Source organism: Parasteatoda tepidariorum, chromosome 4 (assembly GCF_043381705.1).
Source record: "Parasteatoda tepidariorum isolate YZ-2023 chromosome 4, CAS_Ptep_4.0, whole genome shotgun sequence".
Classification (NCBI taxonomy): Eukaryota; Metazoa; Arthropoda; class Arachnida; order Araneae; family Theridiidae; genus Parasteatoda; species Parasteatoda tepidariorum.
In genome coordinates this window covers 33,510,285-33,527,349 of record NC_092207.1, presented here as the reverse complement: position 1 = coordinate 33,527,349, position 17,065 = coordinate 33,510,285, and the positions used below count along the sequence as shown (strand labels likewise).

The following is a 17,065-nucleotide window of genomic DNA, read 5'->3' as shown; positions in this document are numbered from 1 at the left end:
CATTTTTAGCACTTGCCAGACGTGAATGAGAAGAGGCAAAAGTAATTTAACATATGAAACGTGAAGTTGCCATCGAAAAAAATGGAAAAATAAAGTTGAGAAAGAAAACTTTAAAAAAAGAAGAAGAAGAAGAAGGGGAAAAAAAAGAAAAAAAACAGTAAGCGAGATAGAAAAAAGATGAAAAACAGACCAGGAAAAACCACAGTGGCTGATCGGGGCAAATCAGGGCAAAATGCATTTCCACGTACTAGTGAGGAATTGATGTCTTTAACAAGGGACTCTCAGCCACTGAGGTTTTTCGTGTTCTGTTTATCATCTTCTTTCTCTCTCGGCTGCTGTGGTTTTTCTAGTTTTGTTTCTCGCCTCTATTTTTCCATTTTTAGTTGGCAACTTTACGTTTTATATTTCAAATTAATTTTGTTCCTTCTCAATCACGTCTGGCAAGTCTTTCAAATGGGCGCCTATTTTTGGGCGCTTGAAACATGTCCAATGTCGACAATGTGAAACATATCGACAGTAATTTCCAATTTGTATATTTTAGAAACAAATTCAGATTTTAATATCTTACCTCTTCAGTTTTTTAGGATTATTTATTTAATACTAACTTACACTACATATATTATATTTAGCTGCAAGCTGAAGTTAGATATATAATACTTGAAGCTATAAACATTTTTCTCATTCATAAACTCAATTTCATTGCATTTAACTAAATAGAATTTGAAATAAGTAAGCATCGTAGAAGTAGAGCTGGCAGACGACTTTCAAACTTTGCTAAAAAGAATTCCAAAGTGTTGAAAACTATTTACGCGGGCATTCGAGAATTCTTCCTGTCTTCTTTCTTTTCCCATCAGGTATTATCGAAAAATAAATCTTTTCTAGAGCGAAGTCAATACTGCAGAATGTGTAGTGGAGGATTTTAAAATTTGTTAGAACGCATTGCAGTTTGACAATTGGAAACGAAATGGAGGAAGATATGTGTGACGTTTTCTGAGACACGTGACTTGGAGAAGACCTTGTTATCGGATCGATCCGGAGCAACAAGAGCCGGAATTCCACATTTTTGAAGATAAGAGAGAGAGAACGCGTGCCTGAAAGGATGAAAGGGGAATACTGATGCAGTATTTGGAATTCTCTGACGCATATTTAATTGGAAATATTGAGCTACAAGCGTTTAATATTTAAGCTGGAAAATTTATATCGATTTTTTTCCAGTTTTCTCGCTTGATCGTTCGGAAATTAGAATTCAATTTTGATACGAGACTCAATAAAATATACTTATTATTTTTTTAAATAATAAAAAATAGTAGCTTTTATTTTATAAATTATCTGGGACATAAGCTATAAATTAAAAACAAAAAATAAAATTTGTTGATGCAAAAATTTGCATTTCATGTTACAAACATATATTTTGCTTTAACATTATATTTAGTCCATCATTTTAAAATCTTTATTTCTGTACTATGATATATTTTGTTCATCATATTTTTTAAAAATTTGTAATACAATATTATTTCATTAAGCATAATAATACTAAGCATAGTATTAATAAAAACAAAACTGATGGTCCTCTTGTAATTCAAATTAATTTAGATTTACTAAAAATATCAGCTGACAAACAATCAACAATCTTCTCTTCAAAATCATTAATTTAAAGAAAATAATAATAGATAATGGGCTTATAGAAACTAAACTTTTATTAAAATAAAACTAAAATAAATAGAACCCTTCTGATTCAGTTAAAATTTCTGTTTTTCTTTTGAATTTATTAAATTTAAAACATCAAAATTAATAATGGGATCATTAAACAACCTAGAATAAACTAAAATTAAAGCGCATTTCCCTCTATGATTTAGAATCAGTTTCAATTTTCTCTTTCAATTCAATAATTTTTAAATATTTAAAACTAGATAAAAGACTCAGTAATAAAACTTTGTTAATAATAAAATTTGAAAAAATTGCGCACTTCTGATTAAATAGCAATTTCAAATTTCTCTTTAAATTTTAAAATATCAAAATTAAATAAGGATACTAATAAAAAATTTTGACGGAACTAATACTTAAATGAATTACACACTTCTGATTCAGTATCAGTTTCTTATTTCCCTTTCAAATTTATTAATTTTAAAATATCAAAACTAAGTTTTTCCTTTAATAACCAACATTAATTGTACTAAAACTGGAATTAATTTCAATCTTTTGGTTCAGTACCAATTTCAGTTTCATTTATTTTAAAATAAAAATTTAGATGATGGGCTCAATAACCAACTGTGAATTTAGGAATGAAATAAATTTTACTCTTCTGTTTTAGTATCTATTTCAAGTGCATTCTAATTCATTAATTTTAAAAAATAAAAATTAGATTATGGTTTCGATAGCTTAATAAAGTTAAAATTCAGCTTGATAAAGTTAAAATTATAATAATTTTTTTTTCTTTTGATTTAATATAAATTTACTTTTCTCTCAAATTCATCAATTTTAAATCAAAAGGTAATGATTTCGACCAGCCAGGATTGCTCATAACTTAGAATAAATTGCACCCTTTTGATTTAATGTCAGTAAGTTTTACAAAATAAGAAATATGAAAAATTCAAATAAATGCCAGAGTTCAAATTTTGTAAAAAAAAATTTTTTTTTTCATGACTCGTAAGATATTAATGAACAATCTGAGAAAGAACTAATTTTGAAAAATCCTCAAGTATCGCTAATTTTATTCAAAAACTTAAAATACTTAAAGCAAGTGGCATTGAATAATTCATTACCATTATCTTCTACATTTTCTACCAGCTATTCTAAATCAAGGGATAAAGTCAACTCTTATTTAGCAGAGAGATACACCCCGAGAAAAACGAGCGAGACAAAAAATCGTTTAGGTCGTTCGTAAATCAAGATTAAGCGTTCGCAAATAAGGTTTATGCGTGTTATTCTGTCAAATAACCTTAATGAGGCGCTAGAAGACAAAAACAGGTGTAAACCAGGAGAAAAACTGTAACACCTTTTTAAGTTTCAGCTAGTATTTTTAGCCTGGAAGAATGTTGGTTTTTTTTTTTTTTGGATTTAAAAAGTATTAAAAAAAAACTATTTCCTTCTATTACTGTAAAATGTTTCATATTTATTTTGAAAAAAATATTATATAATAACAAACGGAAAATCATACCCGTGCATCTAAGCTATTTTTCAATGACAATTCGTTTTATAACAGTTTAAGTTTTTAAGAAATTACTATTTTTTTCACTTTAAGTGCACGGAGAAAAAAATTCTGGCAAAATTACATAGTAATGAAGTTTCAGGTAAAAATAAATAGAATAAAAAAAATGAAAAAATTCAATTATTCTGATAATAAAATCTAACACTACGGTATTTAAATCACTCATTTGGTAATTTTTTCGTTCATAAGCTAACAGTTTGCCGGAAATTCGAGTATTCAAAATTTTAGTTTTATTGCAACACATTTATTAAAAAATACAAAACCGAAAAATAAAATTTTCCCAAGTAAATGGTTTTTATACCATGCTCTAAAGTATCATGATAAAATTACCAAACTTTACCACACTTAAAAAAATTTTATCACTAAATATTGTTGATTATACCAAAATCATAAACAAAGAGCTTCGTTAAAACTACCGAGCTTTTTGGTGTTCCCATGCAGCCTGAAACATGATAAATTTTACCATATTCTGGTAATTTTGACCAGGCTTTTTTTCGTCAGTGTGCAGTCAACTTCTTTCATAAAAATTATTTTATCGCATTGAATTTCACATCACTTAGCTAATTTTTTAAACATGCTTTGTTCTTTTAAATGAAAAGTATTTAACAATTCTGAATACTGTGCAGCATGTTTCTTGCATCAGTTTTAAGTTAAAAACTAAAAACAACAACTTTTATTTTATATGCATTCATAAGAATTTTTTTTAACTATTTTTTCATATTTAATTTAAAAAGTTAAAATTTCCTTTCCCTCTTTATTTTTAATAAAAGATATATTAAGTCCAAAAGAAGGTAAAACGTGTCAAATACCTGTATATTGAATCAACTTTGTTGAAAATTATCGCACATCTATTTCATAAAAGAAAATAATAATAAAAAAATGTTGCTCTTCTTACTGTCAACAGGAATTCGTAAAAATCATTCCATCGCAAGTAATCAAAAATTTTTAATTCTGCAAAAATAATAAATTGAAAAACAAATTATGAGTCTAAAGATAAAAATGCACAAAATAAATGCTTGAAATAATTCATAGGTAGGCCCTGAGGTAAAACATTTTACTTTTAATATTTATAATTTGAGAAAAATATGGTCAAAACGACAGGAATATAGTAAAATTTAACGTGTTTCTGGCTGTAAATGAACACCAAAAAGCTCGCTAATTTTCACTAAAGTGCATTGATAATGGTTTTAGCAAAATTAAACATAAAATTTAGTATTTTAACATGTGATGAAATTTGGTAAATGTGGTAAAAATTGGTAAATTTATCATGATATCTAAGAGCACGTCATAAAAACCATTTATTCGGTTAAATTTTTCTTTTTTCATTTTATTTTTAATAATTGTGTGGCAAGTTTTTATTACAGGAATTATGTTTTTTTCTTCCTCCAAAATTTTATTACCTTATAGTACGGTAATTTTAACACAAAATTTTTTTCCGTGTATGAACGGAATTTTTAAGGCATAATGTGGGAGAGAGAGTTTCATTCTGTTTATCTTTGTCGCTCGCTACTGGGTCGGTCATGAAATTTCAGCACTAAATAAACCTTTATCTATAAGAGACCTAAAAATTTCCTTGTTTTTTAGCTAAGGATTTTTTCGAAATAGTTAAAGCTGTAGCGAAACTTAAGCTTTAAAATTTATTTTAAAATATTTTTTACTACTATAAAGTCTAAAAATATTAAAAAAATAATTGGCTAGCAAAAGCATGAATGAAAGTAAAAATATTAAAAAATAACGGGCTAGCAAAAGCATGAATAAAATAAAATAATCACATAAAAAGATAAACAATAAAATAAAAGCAGACGATAAAATTAGAAGACTTTTTTGGTAGAACAACAAAGAGTTGTTGGTTTCTTTTTAGGGATAAGTTTGTTTTGGAATTTGATTTTTCTTATAACCCGCTACTGGTTCTAGTTCGTTTTATAAGATTTAACTATCCCGTTATGGGTACTTTATATTTATTGTGGTGTGAAATAAATGTTTTTTTAATAAAACAAAGAACTGTTTCTTATAGCTTGATACGTTACATTACCGTGACATATATATAATTTATGCAACAGCCTTATATAATAAGTATGCTGTATTAAGTGCCAGTAAGACTCTAAGACCATGTTTTACTTATTATGGTTGCTTTACTGCCATTATAGGTATTCTAGAACAGTAGAACTACCAAGTTGGCAATTAAATTATAGCCTGAATAAGACCAAAAATGTATTTGTTTACTTACAAAAAGAAATATGGGAAATAACCATTTTAATTTCTGCGTTTCTGCGTTAAAAACTGCTTGGCCAGTTTTTATTCAATAAATGTGCTGCATAAATAATAAAAGCTTTCGATCTCAAAATATTTGAATCAATTAAAACTAAAATCCAAGTCATAAATTGGAAAGCAATTTTTCTAAAAAAAAAATTAAAATCTATGTCAGATACATTCTTTTAATATAAAAAAATCTAAAATGTTTACCTTAGTTCTTCTATCTGAAAGAAATTTCAAAGTTCTTATGAATTAAGCGCTTAGGTTCTTGTCTCGATTAATGCCTTATTTAATATTATATAAACTGAGGGAATATATTTAATATTGAATATTCCTCAGTTTAAGAATTACAATAATTTCTTCACAAAATAGCACCCTTGTTTATACAACTTCAATTAGTTTTTTGGTAAAATTTTTAAATTTTAAATGTTTCTGCAACATTACTATTTTTTTCTAAATTTATTTGTTAAAAACCTGTTGTTTGAAACTCTAATGTAGATTTTAAATAAACATGTTCTACAGAGGAAAAATGTTGTCACAATTTTCCCTTTTTCAATTTACGACACATTTTTCCTGTAACCTTTTCAAATACCTATTCTTTCCTTTTCTGAGATTTTTTTACTAAAGAAGCGATTTTCAGGACCATGGAACCAGGGGAAGGATTTAGCCCTATAAATTGTATTAATGAAAGGATTTGGCCCTTTATAAAATATCAATTTTTATACAATTTTTCTACATGCTTATACATTTTTTTTCTCCTTTTTTACATTCTCAAATTTGTTCCTTTATCAGTCATTTCTGATAATTTTTATCACTTTTCTTAGGTTATTAAAAGAAAAAAAATTTATACGTTTATTTTAAATAAATAATGTAAGTGATAAATTCGTCAAACTTCAAAACTTAAAACTTCCGTCCTTTAAAACATCTTTGATGAAATTTTTGGAAGAAAAAAAATTTGAATCAAACAACATTTACCTTTTGGATAATATCGCAGCTGAAATATCAAATAAGTGATAAAAACAAAAAACCATTATACTTGTATTAATGGAGAACAAAGACTCAACAGTGTAATATATACAATGTATGTTACTTCACACCAAACACGTAACATTTAATACAAGTATCGCAGGTAAATCAATCAATCATGCGCTGTACAGAATTTTCTAAAGCAGAATCCAAATAATTCCGATAACAACATCAGTCCAACTGTGACAAAAGCCATCATCATTAAAAGTGAAATATGAAAAGACACTATTTCCGAATGTTTTATCACCCAGTCTAATTCATACCATGTTGGCGTTGGAATGAAAAACAATACGGCTAAGCTTGGCGGTTCTTTTTGTGTCATTTTCCACTTGAATGGTGATGAATGTAGCCACGCCTATTTTTTTCACTCTCCAACTACAAAACGGAAATCATTTTCTATAGATTCGTCCAATAATAACGATATATGATCCATTCATCAAAACTGTCACACGATTCAGAGCACAAATGACCTCTGTTGGTCAGAAATGGTGTCGTATTGAATATAACCCCCAGACAAAAAGTAATATAAATGGACAGTTAGTACTGGACACCAGTTGTACTTATGCAACTGTGAAAGCTGTAATTAGAAAAACAAAACTATTGGAGTGCGTCTTATACTGAAAGTCTTTTTACATTGTACTAATGGTGAAATGCGTTTATTCTTATTGATTTTAGAGATTTTCAATTTTGTATTCAGTAAAAATTTGCTGTTAAAAATGTTCACATTGAAATATCACATTAAATCTCTCAAAATTTAGAAAAAAAATACTTTTTAACTGTAATAAAAATTAAAAATTACGTAATTATTTGAAATACTTCGTAAAAATACGCAATACTCCAAAACAGATAGATTAAAATTCAATTTATATTTTCGGCACGAGGCTGCAATCAATTTTTCAATGAGATAATTATCTTTCAGTTTGATAATAAATAGTTTGTTGAAATTTATGAGACCACTTTTTAGTCTTCGGATGCTCCCAACCCCCTAAAAGCCTCTAAGGGAGAGAAGCAAGCTTTGATTGAATATTTTCTGATACTCCACTAAAAAAAGAAAAAGTAACAGGTGTTTTTTTAAACGTTTATGTCAAATTTAAACAGACCTTCAATATGTAATGGATATTGTGTTAAAATATTGAAAATAAAACATCATCTGGAATCGTTGGTGGCAAAAAATAACCGGATAAAATATGCCTTTTTTGTGACTTTTAATAAATATGACTTAATGACTTAGATAAAACATGACTTTTTTTAACTGTTTAAAAACTCTGGAAAGGGATTTTTTCTCCGTCAAACATTATTCTGAAACACTTTTCATATGACGTGTAAGCATTATCCGCCCAAACATCCACACTCTGAAAAATTCTGGATCAAATTACGGTAGGTACCCGAATATCCATTTTTACCGGAACATGTTACGGAACAAAAAATCTGATATACCACATTTTTTACAGGTGTAATCACAATAATATAACGGAATATGATAGCAGTTTGAAATGAAAAAATTTGAACTTATTTACGGAAATTTAAGCTGTCTATAAATATAAATATAAACAATTAGAAATTATAATTAAAAATCTACGATTAGAAATTAAAATATTAATGAAGATTAATTTTCTTAAAAGTGACTGTAATTGAAAATTTAAGAATTTTAATATAACAATAGAAATTTAAATACAGATGCAGCCAGAAATTTAACAGTCAATGAAAATTTAAATACGGTTCCTGTTTGAAATTTAAAGGCTTAAATCATTTAATATAATTTTAATATTCATCTAGATTTCTATAACTAATAATTTCAATACTGCGCCAGTTCAAAATTTAAAAATATAAACCAGTTTCGGAAATACAAAATAAGATCCATTAAAAATATAAATCAGTTTCAGAAATATAAATAAAGTTTTTTTTTTAAAATAATACCTACAACTATGTAATAAGATAAATGCGATTATTGTTTGAAATTTAAAACTGTAAATCCATATCAAAATGTTGAATATAAATTCAATTAGAAATTTGAATAAGCTTGCACTGAAAATCTTACAATAGCTACAGTTAACAATTAATTCATTTATCCAGTAAAAATATAAATCAGTTTCAGAAATATAAATAGAGATTACTTTTAAAAAAATACCTACAACTGTGTAATAAGATAAATGCGATTGTTGCTTGAAATTTAAAACTGTAAATCCATTGCAGAAATTTGAATATAAATTCAATCAGAAATTCGAATAATCTTACACTGAAAATCTTACAATAGCTACAGTTAACAATTAATTTATTTATCCTTTTAAATAATTTAAATACATCTGTGACTGGAAATTTAAGAATGTTAATACGGTGGTAAAAACTTAAATGTAGCTACAATTAAAATATTTATATTTATGAATTTAAATGAGTTAATTCTTAAAGATACAGGGATGTAAGATGAAGAAGATTACTTGGTGCACAAAGACGTCAGGTCCCCCGTCCACAGGCGTAATGAAACCCCATCCTTTGGCCACATTGAACCACTTGCATCTACCTCTCCTACGGGATGCCAACGCCCCTTCCGAAGACACTCCTGTACAATAAACAAATACATTTAACAGGTAACTTTAGTTACTTTTTGGTAACACTGATATACAGAAATGTTTCAATCAAGCAAATAATAATGATCAATAAGTATGAATACATTGTAAAAAAGAATGTTTGTGTATCTCAACACCAAAAATAGTGGCAACTAATCTGCACGAAAGTGGAGTGGTGAAACGTCATTACTTTAAAACATTTGGTGTAAAGTAGTTGCACTATTTATTGGTGTTCGGGTAAACTTAATTTTTTTAAAGTGTATGTAGTTTCATTTTTTATTTAATTTTACACTCTTATAGTTTTTATTTATTTATATTTTGTGTTTGTTTATCTGTAACACGTATTGCATGTGGATTAAAAATTTTATTTAAAAAAACTAGCACATTATTACTCGTTACTTTTCTGTAAATGTACTTTCTCATGTAATTTTTTGTTCGTTACCTTTCTTCTTTGTAAGTTACTTTCACATGTATTTTTTTTACCAATCCTCTTTTTCTTTAATTCTGTTTTTGTGCATACATTTTATTTATTGCTTTTTCTTCTTTGTAAATATACTTTTGTATGTACCCTTTACTTGTTACTTTTAAAGTTTTTTTTCTTTTATTTAAAAAACTCTTCTTCAACTTAAATATCTCTACTTGTTACTTCTGCGCATATGGACGCACTGTGTTTTTCATTTTAAATTTCTTTCCCTATAAACAACTTTTAAAAAAAATTTTATCAATACCCAGCTAGAATTTTAATTCAAGCTGAATGTTTCAAGTCAACTTTATTTTTACAAGGAAAAAAATAATCGTATAAATCCTAGTTTCGCTTTCTTTTAACTAAAAAGTAGAGAAGCTTATCAATCTTGCATCATAGATCTTTTTGAGATAGGAAATTTTAACGGGGAAAAAATAGAAAATTTGATTCAAAGAAAAAATTTCTTCTTTAAAATCTTAAAAATATATTTCCGATTCAAAACAAGAGGGCAAACGTGGAATGAATAGTTCACTAAAAATGGAAGTTTCTTAGAAATGTTTTACTTGTCTTTTTAGGAATATAAAAATTAAAATAGTTGGAAAAGAAATGTTACATTTTTATTATAAAAATATATCAGGGCTTGAAATTTATATTACCCAACGTGTTTGTTTAAATATCAGTCGGGGATGAAATTTTTATCTTCCCACAGCCCAGTCGAGCACGAAATTTATAATCTTAAATACACTAAAATAGTTATTAAGCACATGCCTCAAGTTTTGATCATAAATAAAGAGTTTTTAAAACAAACTTAGGGTCTACTTATTTGTCCCTACACTGAGAAAAAAAGTATGGTCAAAACAACCAGGCTATGGTTAAATTAACCATGTTTTTGGCTCCATGGGAACACCTAGAAGCTCTGTAATTTGTACCGAAGCTCTGAAATTATGATTTGGATAAAATTAACAATAAAATATTGTTTCATAATACGTGATAAAATTTGGAAAACGTGGTAAAATTTGGTAATTTTATCATGATACCTTAGAGCATGGTTTATAAGCCATTTATTCGGTAAACTTTACATTTACGATTTGTATTTTTTACGAATTATGTGGTAATAGAAATTATTATTTTGAAAACCGAAATTTCCGTTAAATCATTACTATATGAAAGTAAAAATTAACAATGTGTGGTTTAAATACCGTATATTTTGGTTTTATGAACCAGAATTATGGTTATTTTTTCCAGAAGTGTCATTACCATGCAATACGGTAATTTTACCAGAATTTTTTTACGTGTATTTTGATTAATTTTATTTTAAAAAAGAATATTACTTTTATTTTAAAAAAGTCTGCTCTAATTATTTCGAATAAAAAAAATACATAAAATTTTTAATTTAAATGTAGAAGCAAAAGCAAGAGCGATATCATTTAAATAATTTAACTTCTTTAAAAAAATTGATAGTGCAAGAGCAGGTTATTTTTTTCTCATCTATAAGACTGACTCGAAATCCGGTTTTATTTGATATTCGTATTTCTACAGTTATTTTTTTTCTCTATTAGGTGAAAGGGATTACGTAGTAAAAATATTTTTTATACTGGATATTCATTCATTCTATGAAAAATGTTTTAAGACACGTTAACTTTACATTCTGGCATGTTCTTTGTAGATTAACATACCTGACCGGGCATTTAAAAATTTTGAGTCCTGCCATATATATTAAGACCTAATCTCAAGTGCTTACATAAAATAAACATGCTTCATATCTTTAGTTTTCTAACAGGCATGTATGAAATATTAAAATAATCAACAATTACCATAATTTGGAACATTCAATTTATAATTTCTTTTAAAGTGAAATTCATCTTAATAATTATTGTATTCAATATTATTGTTTTTTCCCTGAAAAGGTGAAAAGGTGATCCCTGAGAAGGTTTTAAGATTACTTAGAAGAAAAAACCTGTAATAACAGTGTTTTTTTTTCCTAAGTAATGAATTTTACTATGATAAAAATTAATAAGTTACGAATTTAAAAATTTCAGTTTCTTTATATTTACTAGACCACCCCATTCAATTTCAAAAATTAATTTTAAAAAAACTAATTCTGAAATCTTTTTAATGCATTTTCTTTTCTTTTAACAAATTTTTAAATCCTTCAGAGAATTTTCAATTTTCATAGTTATTTTTTTAATGTAAGGAATCTTGAAAGATTCTTTCAAAAAGTAAATTCGGGGGATAAATTATTTAAATTCAAGTAAAAAATTGGATAATTAAAAATTAAAAGATCATTTTTGAAATAGATTGCAAAATTTTGATAAAAATTTATAAATCCAAGGCCAACGATGATTGTTTTATCGCTGTAGAAAATTCCCGTTGATTTTCGGAATTTCTCCGTATATTCAACGGTTTAAACCCGTTTTGTTAACAAAACGGTTTTCTCCGTGTTTCAAGCTAATCACAAGCGGATTAAAAGTGTCAGCCGAAATTTTAATTTTAGTCATGCAGTTTCGCTTTTCGTATTATAATTTTTCCTTTCTTTCAATCATTTTACAATTATTTTCTATACTTGGTCTTTTTTTTTTTCGATAATTGTTTTATGTTTTTAGACATCGTATAAATGAAATTGAGATTCAACTTTATTGTCAAATTAATGCGAAACGAGATTCTCACTATCACAGTTTTTTCCTAAAAAAACAGTGCCTCAGGGGACGAAGCGTGCACCTCTCCATGAAGGGACCGAGTTCGAATCCCAGCAACGACTGGTCGATGCCAATGCTGCTGATATAAAAAATTCACATCTGGTGCGAGTACAGATTTACTTCGTAACTTTCACAGAGAAAACTTGCTCCCATATGATAATAAACTGTTGAGATGTCAAATTTATTTTTGTTTTAAAAACTTGTTTTTTCCGGTGGAAAAAAAACCAATCTGATTACTCTTTTTCTACGGAATTTTTGAGAAAAAACTTGTTCTTATATGGTACTAAAAGCATTGAGGCTACGAATTTACTTCATAAATTTCACGGTTCTGCCCAACCAACACAGCGGCTGGTTTAAAACCGTAAAGTTTACGGTTTCTTTTTACAGTGGTTACAATTTTTATTAGTTATTGTTCTTATTAAACGGAGAAAAAAAACAAGGATTAGAACAAAAAATTTAGAAGCATGCAACAATGCATACATTATTTGAATAAACTATCATCATTTGACACTTCTATACAAAAAAAGAGGAAATCTTTAACACCCGCGAATTCTTAGTTCAAGCTCACCTCGAATTGAAGGTTTTATCCTAAGTACATGGGGGAGTATGGTTAGTTGGGGGAATAGAATAAAAGGAGGCCCTCCTTTACGGCACGAGTCTATTCTATTNAATTCTTAGTTCAAGCTCACCTCGAATTGAAGGTTTTATCCTAAGTACATGGGGGGAGTATGGTTAGTTGGGGGAATAGAATAAAAGGAGGCCCTCCTTTACGGCACGAGTCTATTCTATTTCCATTTTCATTTTTTTGAATATTCATTTTCACTTTCATTTTTCAGCTGCTTTTTACTTCCTTAAAAACGTCAGAATCGACCTTTACTTTTTTATATATGTATACATAAACTTACTTTCAATGTTTTTACGAAACTTACTGATTTTATTCTGATTTATTTTAAACATAGATTAGGGATTTGAATAATTTTTCTTTGAAACTATGTGTTTGCTTCAGGGCTAAAAAAAATGGGGGTATTTATGAAAGATTAAGTTTTTCCTGTTATATTTAACGCCAAATAAATTAATTTACTTTCTTTGATACATATAAATATATATATTCATGATTTTTTTTTTTTAGTAGAACGAAATTATATCCTTCTTTCTTAATTCATTTAAAAGCATTAATTCATTAAAAGCATTAATTCATTTAATATGAAAATGGAGATTTTTTTCGCTTCTATGATAGTTTGTTTTTACGAAAACAGTTTTTAAATTTATTCAGAGGTTATTTTTTTTTGTTTTTTTTTTTTTTTNTGTTTTTTTTTTTATGGAAATTATTTTTTTAAGATTGTTCAAATTATATTTTAGGAATAGATTTCACTGTCTTCGCGATTGAAGCCATTTTCACGGACGATATTCTATGCGTAGATGATTCTTTATATAGCGAGTGTATAAAGAAAAGAAATAATGGCAAAAAAGAGAAGAGAATGCAGAAATCAAAAAATTGATATATCAGTTAATCTAATCGCTATTATAAACTTATATTAAACCAATTATTAAACTTATATTACAAACCAACTATTAATTCAACTAATATGATGCGAAATTGAACCGCATATTATAGTTAAAATAATGGTTCAACTAAGCCCCATATAAATATTGCAACAAATTTGAATGATGTTGTGGCTCCCTACACGCGAAAATTTATAAGTGTGTAAACATTAAAAATCATCACTTTATGATACAGACTGAAATTATAGTCAGTGGCATATAAAATATTTTAAATCTGGTCAACATACTTGTGACATAGCCATTTTAAATCATTTTATTAAATTATTATTTACAGTATAAAGTTATTGGAAAAAAATGAACAATAGCCAATAAAATGATATTTCTTCAAAACATATTATTATTATTTTTAAAAATTTAAATTGTTTCGATATAGACGAATAATCAAAATCAGACAACGTTAAAAATATACTCGTTCTATTTCTTACAAAGTAAAGCAATTCAATATTAATTCTTCATTTAGAAATCCGTTGATTTAGTTTAGTAATTGAAATCAGCAACGTTAAAAAATGTACTCGTTCTTTTTTTTCTTTTTTTTTACAAAGTAAAAGAATTTAACAATTATAAGTCCTTTGGTTTAGATTAAACAATCGAAATCAGACAAAGTTAAAAATATATATTTGTTACTTTTTTTTACATTTTTAAGAAAAACAATTCCATGTTTTTTAACAATTAGAAAACCTTTGATTTAGTTTAATGATTGAAATCAGACAACGTTAAAAAATATACTCGTTCTTTCTTTCTTTTTTTTACAAAGTAAAGGAATTTAACAATTATAAATCCTTTGATTTTGATTAAACCATTGAAATCAGACAAAGTTAAAAATATATATTTGTTACTTTTTTTTTACATTTTTAAGAAAAACAATTCCATGTTTCATAACAATCAAAAAACCTTTGATTTAGTTTAATCATTGAAATCATACAACGTTAAAAAATATACTAGTTTTTTTTTCTTCAAAGTTAAACAGTTTAACAGTTCGAAATTCCTTGATTTATGTTAACAATCGAAATTAGACAACGCTAAAAAATATACTCATTACTTATGTACTCGTATACATTATTAATCGTATACTTTATAAATATACTCGTTATACATTTTTAAGGAAAACATTTTGATACTTTCTTAACAATTAGATAACCTTTGATTTAGTATAATATCAGACAACGTTAAAAAACATACTCGTTCCTTTTCTTTTACAAAGTAAAGCAATTCATTACTTCTTCTACAACTATAAATCCTTTGATTTTAGATTAACAATCGAAATCAAACAACGTTAAAAATATATGTTCATTACTTTTTTAAATTTTTAAGGAAAACAATTCCGTATTTTTCAGCAATTAGAAAACTTTAGATTTAGTTGAATAATCAAAATCAAACAAAGCTAAAAAATATACTTGTTATTTTTTTTAACAAAGTTAAGCAATTCAATATTTCTTCCACAATTAGAAATCCTTTTATTTAGATTAACAATAAAAAAATACATGCTCTTTTTTTTACGTTTTTAAGGAAAACCATTCAATTTTTTTTCAACAATTAGAAAACTTTGATTATTTTTAATGATCAACCTTAGAAAAAGTAAAAATAAACAAATTATTTTTCTCATATTTTAAAATAAAACAATTCAAAAAATTTTTACCAATCAGATATTACCCGATTTAAATAACAATCGAAATCAAAGAACTTTAAAAAAAAAATACTCTCCTTCTTCTGCATTTTAAAATAAAATGTTTCAATATTTTTTTTTTCTAAAATTAGAAATCATTTGATTAAAGTTAACAATCGGAATCAACGTAAAAAATATATTCGTTCTTTTTTGTGTTTTGAAATAAAACAAATTATTGTTCAGCTTAAAATGTAGAAATCATTTGATTTATTTTAATAATCGAAATCAGCCAGAGTTAAAAAAGTACTCCTTTTTTATATTTTTGGTAAAGCTATTTGAAATTTTTTCAACAATTAGAAATTATTTGATTTGAATTAATATGCCGACATTAAACATTGTAAAAAAATTTATTCACCATTTGTGTATAGTTTGAAGTAAAACAATTTATTATTTAGTTAAATTATTAATTTTCTGATTTGAATTAATAATATAAAGTAAAAGACTTCTAATTGTTAGAATAAATAACGAATTGTTTTACAAACAAATTTTTTTTAAAAAAAAAACTAGTTCGTAAATAGCTTCAAGTCAGATTTTCACCAATCTCTTCTAGGTCTTAGGTTTAAATATTATTGATCAATAACTTCATGCTGAATATTTTCAATACGTGTGTAAACTTTTTTTTAACTCTCTACTGTCTGGGGTTTTTTTTTTTTTTTAATATTTTGTGTGTTAAGGCACCCGATTGTCTTCGAAACCGAATTTTGAAAGTTTCACTTTAGAATATATGGGTTAATTACTAAAACATACTAATGCATTGAAATTTTAAAATAAATAAATAAATAAAAAATAATAAGAAAATGCATATATAAAGGGGTTGAATAGTAGTCGAAACTTATTAAAAAGCTACCCTTTTCATAACTCACATAACTTAGTCATAAGTCATTATTTTTTAAGTTTATTTGCTCTACAGTGTTTATAAATACTAAACTCTGGCAATAGTCGATGCCTTAGGCGTAGTATTATTTTGTTAGTAGTTTATAGAAAACATCACCAAAAATTTGGTAAAAACAAGAAAAAAACAAGTTTTTTTAAAATTTAACCATAACGTAGTAATAATTCAAAGATTAGTAATGATTAGTAATAATAGATTATACTAAGTTCAGAGATTAGTAATAATTCAAAAAAATATTTTCAAAAATTAATTTATGATTTTGCATTAATTATGAATGCATATGCAGACTGCACATAAATATAACATAACAGTAACATAAGCTTTTAATAATAATAGAACTTACTTATTAAAAAACTTACTTATAAAACTTACTTAAATAATTGCAAAACAGTTGATAAATTTAGCCTTAAATTCGAAATAAAGTCTAACTTAAATTTAAATATCTTTAAATTAGTGATACAGGGAAACATTTCGTTTTTTTTAAACATTTTTCTTCTTGCAATTGCAAAACACTGCTTTCGAATCTAACTTAAAAACAAAAAAAGGCTGCAACATCATATGAATTACATATGAATCATCATATGAATACCTGAGACATGCTGTTCTTTATTCAAATTTAAAATAAATGAATTACTAAAAAATAATTTATTTCTTATTTATTCCGAGAAAAAATTAAAAGCTTTTTGCAAGCGTTTCTAAAAAAAGCTTAGCAATAAAAGAGTTATGATAAATTTTCA

At 26.2% G+C, this 17,065-nt stretch overlaps 1 protein-coding gene across 1 annotated transcript in view; it reads right to left on the bottom strand.

The window, feature by feature from the left end:
- LOC107447255 (protein lin-28 homolog) overlaps positions 1–17,065 on the bottom strand; it is a 75,527-nt gene that overhangs the window by 18,216 nt on the left and 40,246 nt on the right. The window contains exon 2 of the mRNA XM_016062129.3: positions 8,923–9,044. Within this exon, the coding sequence (XP_015917615.1) occupies positions 8,923–9,044 (122 nt within the window). The remainder of the gene's footprint in view (positions 1–8,922; positions 9,045–17,065) is intronic.